General features: G+C 36.4%; 1 protein-coding gene across 10 annotated transcripts in view; it reads right to left on the bottom strand.

Moving 5' to 3' along the window:
- The window catches only part of Phka1 (phosphorylase kinase regulatory subunit alpha 1), a 108479-nt gene that overhangs the window by 13715 nt on the left and 80635 nt on the right, over positions 1-14129 (bottom strand). For 7 of the 10 annotated variants that reach the window (XM_074063604.1, XM_074063609.1, XM_074063608.1 and 4 more), the window contains 8 exons: positions 9152-9308; positions 8471-8550; positions 6209-6287; positions 5985-6114; positions 4805-4906; positions 3761-3876; positions 3592-3630; positions 1577-1627 (listed from right to left, as the gene is read on the bottom strand). In XM_074063604.1, the coding sequence (XP_073919705.1) occupies positions 1577-1627; positions 3592-3630; positions 3761-3876; positions 4805-4906; positions 5985-6114; positions 6209-6287; positions 8471-8550; positions 9152-9308 (754 nt within the window). The remainder of the gene's footprint in view (positions 1-1576; positions 1628-3591; positions 3631-3760; positions 3877-4804; positions 4907-5984; positions 6115-6208; positions 6288-8470; positions 8551-9151; positions 9309-14129) is intronic. The other 3 variants (XM_074063607.1, XM_074063611.1, XM_074063605.1) reach the window with 2 other exon arrangements.

Raw genomic sequence — 14129 nt, 5'->3', positions numbered from 1 at the left:
GCACCTTTAGAAAAGTTTGGCATTTCCCTAGAATGCTTAATGTAATTACCATATGATCCATCACTTCCTCTTCTAAATAGATATCCAAGAGAAATGAAAATTACACATCTGTATAAAAATTTACACATGAAGGTTCATAGCAGTATTATTTGTAATGGCCAAAAAATAGAAACAATTCAGATGTCTACCAACTAATGAATAAAATGTAGTATATCAATGCTATAGGATATATTCCTCAATAAAAAGGAATGAAGTATCAATACATGTACAACATAAGGAACTCTGAAAAACTACACTAAAGGATGAAATACAATGGTGAAAGTGGCTGACAGTTTCGATTCAGAAATAAATACAAAGAAGAAGATAATAGAAATATTACCTAAGAAAAGAACTTGGCTCACATCTATAATCCCAGCTACATGGTTTGATGCTAGCCTGGGAAAACAGTTCACAAGACCCTATCTCCAAAATAACAAGAGCAAAATGGACTGGAGATGTGGCTCAAGCAGTAGAGCACCTGCTTTGCAAGTGTGAAGCCCTGAGTTCAAGTCCCAGTTCCACCAAAAAAAGAACTTCTCACATTTTAATTGCTTACATCAACTATTGCTATGTAAAAGAGACGATCACACAGATTTGTCAAGTAGATGAACTTTCATTTAATTAATTTTCATTATCTTGTCTCTACTACCAAGATCCTAAGCTGATGGTAGCAGGGTCAAACCAGAAAGGGTATATATCTGACAAAATACAATTTAGAAATGTTTTGAAAAATTACGTATCACTAATTTTGAGTTTTTGTATACAATTCTATGCCTCTTTCCTCTATTAATGTGGACATAACAGAGTTGGCCAACTTGTATTAATTCATTACAGGGTATTTGGGTAAAGTTAACCAAAATATTTCTAATATTTTCCTATATTTTATCTACAGCCTATGGAATATGAAATCACAGGCTATAAGCAATCTTTGATTTAAACCAAAGAAATTTAAGAGATTAGTTTTCCTAAACTGTAAGCTTTATGAAGGACCATATCAATTTTGTTCATCATTGTAACTCTAGTTACCTGATACAGTATTGGTATGCAACATTTACTAAATCAATTAATAGCTAACTCTCGTGGTTTTGAAATTTAAAAGTGCATCAGAATTACCTAAAGATCTTATTAAAACACAGATTGCTGGACATAATCCCTAGTCTTTCTAATTCAGTATGCCTAGGATGGGGACCAAGAATTGGCATTGTACCTAGGTGATGCTTATGCTATCTAGTATACTGTTTGGTACACAGTAAGCATGTAATAAATTATATTAGTTGAAAGAATGACTAAACATATACATAAAAGTACTTCTTAAATTGAATTTGTTTGCTAAAATGGAAAAAAAAGGAGCTGAACTCCCTTTCAAACTACCTTATTGGGAAGGAAATATATTTCACCCTCATATGTGAAGTTGTTTTATACCTATTTTAGTTTTTGATTTGGTTTTTCTTTTTAGTCAAGTAGCATACCATGATTTATATGACAGCATATTCAATGTACTTGTGAATGGAATATAATACAAGATAAGAGCAGTTACCAGAAGAGACGGTGACATCAAATCTATACCCGAGAGATGACCACCATTGGACTATAAGAAAAATGAGAAAATAAATATTTTAAAGCAATGAGGCAAGGCAACTACAACTTGTGTTTTAAAAATTTATTAGTAGAGTAAAAGTATGGGGCATGTAAGTAACTAGACAGCCATGTTATCATTACAAAGCTGAAAAAATTGTGCTCATAGTAAGGGGTAAAATAAATGGGTAAAACTCTCTCAAAGTGTTTTTGCCCAGAAAAGGGGGCACTGGTCAGTGATAGAGAAAAGGTTGTAGAACAGTACAAAATACCAGACAGGCAGATGAGAAAGTAAAGAAAATCAAGGGTCTCAATTCTTTAAATTATAGTCCTAATGATTTGGGCTCCCTTAAAGATCTATAGGTAGTGGATGTGTAGAAAAAGAACTAAAATGAGTAGCTTGGTAGATCAAGTTTTAGCAGTGTATTAATCTAGCTTGGAACATGATTTCCAGTTGTAAATATATGATGAACTTATGACGTTTTACTGTGTGACTATAAACAATGATTAAACATTAAGCTAATTACTTTTAACTAAAATAAGAATTGTTAACTAACAATATCAATTTTACTATTCAGTATTGAATGTTGTTCTTTCCCCTCTCAAATATGAAAATATTCAGATTATTCAAATTATCTGAAAAAAATTATAAAGTGAACACTTTGTTTAAAGATGCGAGGCTTCTCTCTATTTCATTCTTGTTCATGTCAAAAGGAGCCAGTGTACTCAAATTAAGTTTATTTCAAGTTAAACTTTAAGCACTAGTTCATTGTCCGTCAAGACTCTCTTTTTAAAAAGGCATTCCCCTTTTAAAAGAAGACAAACAAAATCCTCATTTCACCTATCAGCACTAGCTCATTGTCCTTCAAGATTCCCTTTTTAAAAAGGCATTCCCTCTCTTCAACAAAATTAGAGATAAGGGCAAAATAGTTTCTGCCGGGTATCGAGGGGGTGGGGGGAGAGGGAGGGGGTGGGGTGGGTGGTAAGGGAGGGGGTGGGGGCAGGGGGGAGAAATGACCCAAGCATTGTACGCACATATGAATAATAAAAAAATTTTTAAAAAGGCATTCCCCTTTTAAAAGAAGACAAACAAAATCCTCATTTCACCTATCCTGCTCTGGATGAATCTTTTTGGTGGTACGTGGATTTGAACTCAGGGCCTCACACTTGCTGGGCAGGTGCTCTGCCACTTGAATCACTCTGCCAGCCTTTCTGGATTAATTTTTAATCCTATAAGCTATCACAATTCTACTTTGAAAACAGGAAGAGTTTTAAGCTTTTCATAAAAAGTGTTCTAGGAGGGACCAAATAAGTACCTTCTGAACTTGGAGATCTGAAAACAAAATAATTTCCCAGAGTTTTAAAAAATAGCTACTGAAGCCTGTGTTAACTATATCTTTGAATAATGCAGTAACTCATTTATTGTCACTGTAAGGAAGAGTAAGAAGCTACAATATGGTGTTTGATGACTCCCAACAACTCCTGGACTGAGACTGACTTAGATGCTTCTCCTCTATGTATCCATACTACCTTTCATACACCTTTCTCATGGCAACAATAAAGGTCTATTTGGTGGGTAAGATCACAGAATAGATTTTGTTTATTTTTCAATGCTGGAAACCAAACCCAGGGCCTTGCTCATGCTGAGTCTGAAAATTCATTTTTAAAAAAGAAAGCCCTCTAATCTGGTATTCAAACGTCTATTATTAGGAAGTCTAAATCTAGTTTAATAAAGAAAATCAATTCAGCTCCAAAGTTGCACATTGGTCCTAATAAGAGAAACTTGGGGTATTAATTTCTTGCTGTCTGGTATAAGTTACTTTCTTCCTAAAATTAGCAAAGTTGTCTGGTCCAGAAAAAGGAGATTCAAACAAGTGACTCCATGGCTTGTTATTATTTGTATAAAGGCCACAGGCTCATGCATGTTATATAGAACTAAAAGTTAAAGTATGTTAAAAAATCCCTAAGTTGTTTCACCTGACTCTCAGTTGAAATAGACAGTCTACGAAATTCCACCTGAAAAATAAATGGCTTAAATTATACTCAGGATATGAAAGAAAATAAATGATACCAACAAAGTCTGATTCCAAAAGAAAGTTCTTAAACATGATTACTATCCCAACTAATCTCCCAGGTAGAATCTTACCTGCTTTATCTCACTTTTTAACTGCATGATTCCAGTTCGTTCTGTTTTGGTTGCTCCAACAGCACCAATCTCATGGATAGAAATAGCAGGACTAACATTTGAATCAGTGGGACGAACTGATTAATGGGAGATTAAAGAGAAAAAGAGGATAATTGGGTTCATTTTTTTTCTTCACAATGTTAAAAGGAATTAGATGTGTTGTTCTTTTATTTTTAACTTAATTTTTAAAAACCAACTATTTAAAGTGTGGTCCCTGACCATCAGCAACAACTAGAAGCTTGGTAGTAGAATCTCAGGTCAATTGAATCAAATTCTGCATGCTAGCAAGATGCCTAGCCTGAGGACTACTGCATCCTTTCTTTTGTCATTCTAAGGTCTGGTCATCCATTCACCTGACCTAAGCTTAAAAGCTGAGCAAGAGTGATAACTAATTTTCATTTGTTCTGCTGTTTTAGGTATGTAACACCAAATAATACTGTCACAACCAAAAGTGCAGGCTGGATTTGATCAGTGCACACTGTATGCATGTATTGAAATATCACAATGAACCCTATGAATATGTACAGTTAACACATATTAATCAAAAATGTAAAAAGTACATGTGGAAAATTAGTTTGTGATGAACTCCTAGACATACTAGAGGTTAAGGCTGAAAGAATATGGTAGGTGTACTGCAGCAGCTAAACACATACATATGTATATACATACCCAAAACATTTTAAGTTCTCCTGAATTATTGCCAATTAGAATATAAATAAGTTTGTCCTTGAGACTTAAGCTAATATAAGGGAATGAATAAAATAGTTAAAAATGAAACATGAGCACAATCAATACACTTAGTTGATACATTATTTAAGGGAAAAAATGAGCACATAGTAGTTTCCAAATCATGTTCCAAATAATAGCTTTGCTTTTAACTGTTTGATATACAGGCATTCTATTTATTTGGGGCAAAAGTTCCTCTGATAAAAGAAGAACACTTTAAAACTAATGAGACTTTTAAACTACATACTCTGAAATGGAAATGCAGTTATTTAATCTTACCACTCCGTTCCACTCCAAACTCCTTGCCACTGAGAATGTGATGTAGGAGGTTCTTCATAGCTGAAGGACTGAGATTCATCAGACCCTCCGTAGCTTCTTCAGCTAGTCAACAGAAACATAAGACAGAAGGAATTCTGATTTTCCTGCCATACCTTCCCTATTTTTCTCTATTTTCTTTCCTCCCTTCCTTCCTGTCCTGGGGATTGGATCCACAGCCTTGTGTATGCTAAGCACATATGCTACCTACCACTAAGCTACACACCCAGATCCTTTATTTCTTTTTTGGATTAGAATGTCTGACTCCCTTGATTGGAATATGAGAATTACAAAATAAATTTCTAATAGCATACACTTAGCTAACCATTTTGAGATCTGGGAATGGTGGTATACGTCTATAATCTCAAGACTCAGGAGGTAGAGGCAGAGAGGATCTTGAATTTGAGTCATCCTGGGCTACACAGCAAGGCCCTGTCTCAAAATAAAGAAATAAATAGCCTTCTCAGGAAATTTACCTGAAACAGTAAGTTTCATTTTCAACTTTTCTAATTGTGAATAGATTTTTCTGTACCATCCCTAACTCTATAATTTTGCCATTCTTGTTGAAATCAAATAAATACCAGTGGAAAAGAGTCGTGCCCATGGATGTCCTCCACCACCCACTGCCATATAATTGTGCTGCGCAACTTCCACAGGCCTCAACTATTTTTCCAATGAAAACTATTATCTTGATAAATGCACCTACACTTAATTTCAAAGAGTGTCAGATAAATGTTAATAAAATATTGTCTTCCTTTATGAGACCATAATGTTGACTAGACAGAATACTGATAGTGTGAACAGCTTCCAGAAACAACTGTCTGAATCAGAACCCATTCTAGTATGTAACACTCAGTATTCTTCAGAGCCCTTAAGGAGTTAGGAGGAATGAGGTTAGTTAAGATTAGTTGATTAAGAAGAATTTGGAGTGGGGAGCCCCCAAGAGGTGGCATTTTGAAGATGTAAACAGTATACAAACATGTCCTCTTATCAGTCCCTTGACTGATCAACATGAGAAAAAGATTGCCTTACGCAGATTCTGAACTATGGATAAAAATGTAGCTTTCTTTCCCTCCTAATCCCAAACTTCCTTGATCTACATGAAAAGTGAATTCTGCCTAAAAATAGTTACTGAATTGAATACCTGAGCATCGAAGGGAGTGGGCCAGTTCTGTTGCCATAACCTGTATAATCAGACCAATTCGAAGTCGAAACATTTCAGCAAAGAGGACAGGCTGGGTTCGCATATACATGGCTAAATATACCATTATTTCCTGCGCACAGAATGGATGTAAACAAAAATTATACCGCAGGTCTCTACTTTGTTGTCTTTGTAAACTGCCAGATTGGGCTATATAATGCTTTTACCTGTGTAAGTATTGAAATGCTCATGTCCCCTTCACTGGCTTCATCAATCAGTTGAGTGAGTGCTTCATAGGGCAGGGGTCTGAGGAAGAAGACAGCAAATAAAGACAAAATTCTACAATGACTTAAACCTAAATATATTGAAAACATAAACAAAAGCTCTTTCCAAGTCCAAGTCACTGCCTTCAACACCTCATCATTACCAGTAACTTTCTGGTTCTTTCAGTGTCCAAAGCTCATTCATTGCCTCCCCAAACCACTCTGGCCCATATCAACTAAGAAAGCTCTACTATTTCCCTTCTACATCTACACTGTCTTTCTCCTTCAAATTTTTATTTAAAAGTCACTCCGTGATAGCCTTCCAGAATAGTCTTTCATGGTTAGTCCTTGACATTTGACAGGTAACTATTAAGGGTACAAATAAATAAACTAATTTTAAACTGTGCCTTTTGGAAACCATTACAGTCACATCTTAAAGAGTTAAACTGATTGTCTATAGTTTCATTAGTTTGTGCACACACTCTTCCACACACACACAGACATGGATTCAACTATACACACATTCTTCCAGACTTCATGCCATCTTCTTTTGGATTACCTACAGTGTCACAAAACTGATCTGACTTGTGATCAGAGGTTCTTTCTGTCAGAAACAAGGTGTTACAGGTTGAATTGTGTCTCTCCAAAATTAATATGTTGAAACCCCAATCTTTAGTACTTCAGAGTATGACTTTATTTGGAGATATGGTCTTTAGAGGTGATTAAAGTGAATTAATTAGGGTGAGTCCTAACCCAGTATGACTGATACTCTTATAAAAAAAAAAGGAAATTTGCACATAGACACATGCACAGAAGAAAAAAAATATGAAGAGACATAGGAAGAAGGCAGCCATGTACAATCCAAAAGAGGCCTGGAACAAAGCCCTTCATAGCCTTGAGAAGGAACTACCTCTGCCGACACTCCGATTTATCCCCCAGACCTGTGACAGAATAAATTTCTGTTGTTTAAACTACCAGTCTATGGTATTTTGTTATGGCAGCCCAAGCAAACTAACACAAAAGGTTAGAACTACTTTCCTAAAGTGTAACTAGGACTTTATACATGGAATCTATGACACATCATCCTAAGACATATCTCTCCAAGTCTTCATCTAGGAGTTTGAATTGGATCTTAGAGGCAACAGAAATTATGGCTATAAATCAGGAAGGAGGTGGTATGCAGACATCATCAAGGTATCCCTGATTACTTCTCTCATTTATTCCTGAATAAGCTCTATTTCTAGAGCCTGTTTTATTTACAAAATAAACTTTTCACTAGCTAGGGGTGGTAGCACATTCCTGTAATCCCAGCACCCAGGAGGCTAAGGCAGGAGGATTATAAATTTGAGGCCAGCCTAGGCTACATAGTGAGACCCTGTTTTAAAAAAAGTAAAAAATTTTTTCACTATGCTACCTACTAAAGTAGAACTGACAGGCAAAGGGAATGTCTTGTTTAAATCACTTCTTGAAAGAAATACAGATTTTTCTGATTGTTTATGAATAAAATTAGAATCCTTCTAAAATATTTCCTGGAAATGCAACCTGCTTATAGATTTAAATATTGGTACTAGCATGACACAAAATTAAATAGATTTAGTGCACATGAATTTTACTGGCATGGCTAATGGCAAAAGAAAGACATGTAAGAATCACACTTTCCATCCTAGTCTAGACTTTTCACCCTCTCCAGCCCCCGACTGTCCTAGAAGACTGCTGCCAATTGGAAGCTGTGGCAGAACAGTGCCAGTGGCAATTTCATGACAATGCTCCTGCAGGGATGCTACCTCACTCTGCTCTCCAAGCACCCATCTTTCCCCTTCAACTTTGACCTTCACCCCACCTATTCCTTCTTGAGCAGAATGGAGTTACATCATCACCCCTGTGCTCCAGCCTCACACTTTCATCCACCTCATCTTTTAGAGTATGGTTGACTTTTGGTGGGCGCTAATTCCCAGTGCCCTATGTATTTTGCTGTGTTTTTTGAATGGGAAGTTTGGGAAAAGCCAATAAGCAAAAAACGTTTAAACATTACTCCCTATGAGCTTTTCTCTCTTACTTACTTGTGCCCTGTCAAGCCAACCTTCTCCTCGAGTGTCTCTGATGGAAGTGTACATGTAGGACATTGTCATCCAGCAATAGAATGGGGCAAGAGAACTGCATTAAGTCCACACAGATCTTTAAAGGCTCAGAAAAGCCTTTTTAAACATAACCAAACACCACACTCACGCAGAGATGGTCTTCTCTCGAGGTTCTGGAGGGAGTCCCACTGTCAAATGTTTCTGGTAAGAGAGAAGGTCTGTGCAGGCCTAAAAAGAGATGGCATAACATTATCCCTACCATAAGACCTCACCTTTTCACAAACATTTCTCTTCTTAGGAAATACATGAAGAACAGAAAAGAGGGACTTCTGGGAAGGAACAATAAAGTCTTTTCATCTTTTAGGAGGTAGGAACTTTTAGTTCAGTGTAAATTCATTCTTAACACCTAGAATTCTAGGCTAATGCAAACAGATCATGAGTTCAAGGTCAGCCTAGACTATATAACAAGACACTGTCTCAAAAATTTTTTTAAAAAGGAAGAAAAAAAGATCTAGAATTCTTACAGTTTATAACACTTCTGAAGGCTACAGTTCTTATGCTTAATTAATGTATATTTGTCATTCACAAAAAGCTAACTGAATGCCAAAAACTTTATTTGTGAAAGACAACATGTGAAATAGAGGTTGCGATTACTTTAAAACAGTAATGGAAATTGACTTTTTTTCCTGCAGTGCTAGAGATTGAACCTAGGGTCTCATGCATAAGCAAGTATTCTACCACTGAGCTATAGCCCAACTTTGGAAAAACCAACTTTTTAAAAAGCACCCTGATCTAGATTTGATATTAATTCAAGAAGAACTTATAGTACCTCATCAAGTGCTTCCACCTTTTTCCTTAAGATACCAGAGATGTATCGGATTAGGCCCCAGTGACGGATTTCTCCAACTTTGCCATATAGTTCAGTAAGCAGCACTCTGACTGTAGCACCCCCTTCCTCATACAGTTTGGTGTCCCAGTCAGGTCCTCTAGAATTTTAAAGATGGGACTACATTAATTATAAGTAAAGCCTGAGGCACCAATTTTTTCTTTCAATGTTATAATGGACACAACAGGATTTTTTTTCCCCTGAACTCAGGGCCTTACACTTACTAGGCAAGTGCTTTATCACTCCAGCCTGTACATACCTGTTCTTGACAATGCTCCCTCAGCAGGAAACTAATGTTATTTACTAAGAACCACTGTAAAACTATGATTAACAGTTAACCCTAGTAGCCAAATATCTAGACAAGAATTTCTTAGTTTTGGTTGTGCTTTGACACAATGTATTACTTTACCTTCTCCACAGACTTCAACATAGCTGAAATTAAAGACAAATATTTGAGGCTGGAAAAGATAGCAGATTAGACACCTAGTACTTTCCTGTGTCTTGACAAATCTGAAGCAAAGCATTAGATGTGCAAACCTCTACAGAATATACTTTCTTCTCAGCAGCCCTTTGAACTTTCTCCAAAATAGATCACATAATAGGCCATAAAGAAAGTCCTTTATATTTGGTAATCCTGGGGTTTGAACTCAGGGCCTCACACTTGCTAGACAGAAACTTTATAATTTAAGCCATGCCACCAGCTCTTTTTGTTTTAGTTATTTTTCAGGTAGAGTCTCACTTTTTTTGCCCAAGGCCAGCTTGGACCACAATCCTCCTACCTAAGGCCTTCTGCATAGTTGGGATTGCAGACATTCTTCCTCAGCTTTTTGCTAAGACTGGATCTTGCTAACTTTTTGTCTGGGCTGGCCTTGTACCACAATCCTCTCAATTTCTGCCTCCTGAGTAGCTAGAATTACAAGTGTAAACCGCCATGCCTATTAGCAAGTATTAACTAATTTCTTGTATTTTATCAGATCTTACAGATTTTTTTAGTGGTACTGGGTTTGAACTCAGGGTCTCACTCTTGCTAAGCAGGCACTGTACCACTTGTGCCATTCCACCAACCCTTCTTATCAGATCTTAATGGAATAAAATTAAAAGTGAATGGCAACAGAAAACTACACAAACTATATAAATACACAGGGTTTGAACAACACACTTCTGGTAGTGCCATGGTTTAAACTTAGGGCCTCATGCTCACAAGGCAAGTGTTCTACCACTTGAGCTATGCCTCTAGCCCAAACAACACACTTTTGAATGATCAATGGGTCACTGAAGAAATCGGGGAAGAAATTAAAAGATTACTAGAATCAAATGAAAATGAAAATGCAACTTACCAGAACCTTTGGGGCACAACAAAGGCAGTTCTGAGAGAGAGAGAAAGTGATCTCAAATAAATAACCTAGTGATGTACCTCAAAAGCTCTTAGGAAAAGAAGAACAAGTCGAATCCCAAATTACTGACATAAATAATAAAGACAAGGGCAGAAATTAAGGAAATGGAGACTAAAAGAACAATATAAAGAATCAATAAAAAGCCAGGCACTGGTGGCTTATTCCTGTAATCCTAGTTAGTTTGAGGCTGTTATGAGGATAGTGATTTGAGGTTAGTCCAGGCAAACAGTTCATGAGACCCCATCATCAAAATAACCAGAGCAAAATGGACTGGAAGTGTGGCTCAAGCTGTAGAGCATCAGCTTTGCAAGTGCTAAGCCCTGAATTCAAACGCCAGTCCCACCAAAAAAAAAAGAATAAATGAAAAGAAACTTGGTTTATTGAAAAGATAAACAAGATTGACAAATCCTTACTTAAAGTAACCGCAAGAAAAAGAAAGAAGACTGCCAATAATAAAATTAGACACAAAAAGGGAATATTATAGTATACACCACTGAAAGCCATAGGATCATTAAGAAATATTTTAAAAACTTGTATACCAATAAATTGGAAAATCTAGAAGAAATAGATAAATTTCTAGACACATATGACCTAGTAAAATTGAACAAAGGATATAAATAACTTAAATAGATCTATAATGACCAATGAGATTGAAATGGTAATAGAGTCTCCCAACAAATAAAAGCCCAGGACCAGACAAAGTCATTGCTAAATTCTACCAAACCTTTAAAGAAGAACTAACACTAATGCTCCTCAAAATAGTCCATAAAATAGAAAGGAAAAAAACACTACTAACCTCATTCTTGAAGCCAGAATTACCCTGATACCAAAACTGGACAATGGCACAACAAAAAACACCAATTTCCTAGATGAATATGCATGTAAAAATCCTAAATAAACACTTGCACAATGAATTCAACAACACAATAAAAACATCATACATCAACCAGGTGTGGTATGCATGCCTGTAATCCCAGCTACATGGGAGGCAGAGGCAGAATGATGTTGAGTTTGAGGCCAGCCTTGGCAAAGTTAGTGGGACTCTATCTCAAAAACAAAATAAAAACAAAAGGACTTGGGGGCATAGCTCAAGTGAGTGGAGTGGGACTTGAGTTCAATCTCCAGTACCCCCCCACACACATAATCACACACCGTGATCAAGTTGGTTTCACTACAAGGATGCAAGAATGGTTCAACATATGCAAATCAGTAAGTGTAATACAACACATAAACAGAATCAGGACAAAAAAAATCACACGATCATCTCAATAGATGCAGAAAAGTCTTTGATAAAATTAAATATCCCTTCATGATAAAACCCTGAAGAAACTAGGAACAGAAACATAATAAAGGTTATATATAGCAAACCTATAGCTAACATTATACTAAGTGGGGAAAAACTGAAAGCATTTCCTCTAAAATCAGGGATCAGACAAGGATGACCATACTCTCCACTCTTACTCAATATACTACTTGAATTCTTTGAGACAGAAGAGCCTCCCTATGCAGCTCAGGCTGTCCTGCAATTCCTTATGTAGCCCAGGCTGGCCTTGAACTCTCTATCCCCCTACTTCAGCCTCCTGAGTGCTGGAATTACAAGCATGGACCACTATGCCTGGCTAGTGCTTGAATCTTAGCCAGATCAATAAACCCAAAGGAAGAAATAAAAGGGGTAACAAATAGAAAAGGAAGAAGTCAGGTTATCCCTATTTGCTGATGATATGATCCTATACTTAAAGACCCTAAAGTCTTCATCATAAAACTCTTCTGACAAATACTTATAGCAAAGTGGCAGGATACAAAAGCAATATATAAAATCAGTAACTTTTCTTTATATCAATAACAAGCATTCTGAGGAAGAAATAATTGAAAAAAAATCCCACTCAGATAGCCTAAAAAATACCTAGGAATAAACCTAACCAAGGAAATGAAAGACCTCTATAATGAAAACTATAAAATACTTTAGAAAGAAATTAAAATACACTAGAAGATGAAAAGACCTCCCAGGTTCACGGATCAGCAGAATATTGTGGAAATGTCTAGTCTACCAAAAACAATCTATATATTCAGTGCACTCCCCCACCAAAACTCCCATATTCTTTACAGAAATAGAAAAGAACAATCCTAAAACTCATTTTGAAGCACAAAAGACCCCAAATAGCCAAAGCAATCCTAAGCTCAAAGAGCAATCCTGAGCCAGGTGCTTCCTAGCTACTTGGGAGACAGGGATCAAGAGGATCCTGATTTGAAGCCAGTCCTAGGCAAATAGTTTGCAAGACCCTATCTCAAAAAAATTCATCACAAAAAAAGGGCTGGTGGGGTGGCTCAAGTGGTAAGAGTAGATGCCTACCAAGTGTGAGGCCCTAGGGCCACCAAAAAGAGCAATCACAGAGGTATCGCAATATTCAATTTCAAATTATACTCCAGAGTCATAGTAACAAAAATATCATGGTACTGGCACAAAAACAGACATATACATCAATGGAATACAACATAAGATTCACAAATAGGTCTATGTAGCTACAGCCATCTGATTCTTGACAAATTTGTCAAAAAACATACATTGGAGAAAAGACAGTCTCTTCAATAAATGGTGCAGGGAAAACTGGATATCCACATGTAGAAGACTGAAATTAGACCCCTACCTCTCACCCTGTACAAAATATATCAATTGAAAATGCATCAAAGACCTTAATGTAAAACCCGAAGCTTTGAAACTACTATAGGAAACCATAGGGAAAACTTTAAAATTATAGACATAGGCAATGACTTTCTGAATGGGACTCCAATAGCTCAGGAAAAAACAGCAAGAATTGACAAAGGGGATTGTATCAAATTAAAAAGCTTTTGCACAGCAAAGGAAACAATTACCACAGTTAAGAGATAGCTATTTATCGGACAAGGGATTAATACACAGAATATATAAAGAGCTCAAAAAAATTTAACATTAAAAGAACAAGTAATCCAATTAATGAATAGGCAAATGACTTGACCAGACAGTTCTCAAAAGGAGTAAAATGGCCAATAAATACATGAGGAAATGTTCAACATCCTTAGCCTTAAAAGAAAGGCAAATTAAAACACTGAGATTCTATCTCACCCTGGTCAGAAGGGCTATCATCAAGAAAACAAACAACAAATAATTCCTGTAAGCACGTGGGAAAAAAAGGAACCCTTATACAGTGTTGCTGGTGGATACAAATTAGGGTAGCCACTATAGAAGTCAGTATGGAGGTTCCTCAAAAAACTAAAAATAGAAGTACCATATGATCCTGGTATACCACTCCTGGGTATAGACCCAAAGAAATCTGAGTCAACATATAATAGCAATACTTGCACATCCTTATTTATTGTGGTACTAATCACAATAGCCAAGTCAGGGAATCGGCCTAGGGGCCAAGGGACAGATGAATGGATAAAGAAAATGTGGTGCATATATACACAATGGAGTATTTATTCAACCATAAAGAAGAACGAAATTATGTCATCTGCAGGAAAATGGATGGAACTGGAGATCATGTTAGGTT

This window comes from Castor canadensis, chromosome X (assembly GCF_047511655.1).
Source record: "Castor canadensis chromosome X, mCasCan1.hap1v2, whole genome shotgun sequence".
NCBI classification, from domain to species: domain Eukaryota; kingdom Metazoa; phylum Chordata; class Mammalia; order Rodentia; family Castoridae; genus Castor; species Castor canadensis.
This window is presented reverse-complemented; position numbering and strand designations above follow the sequence as displayed.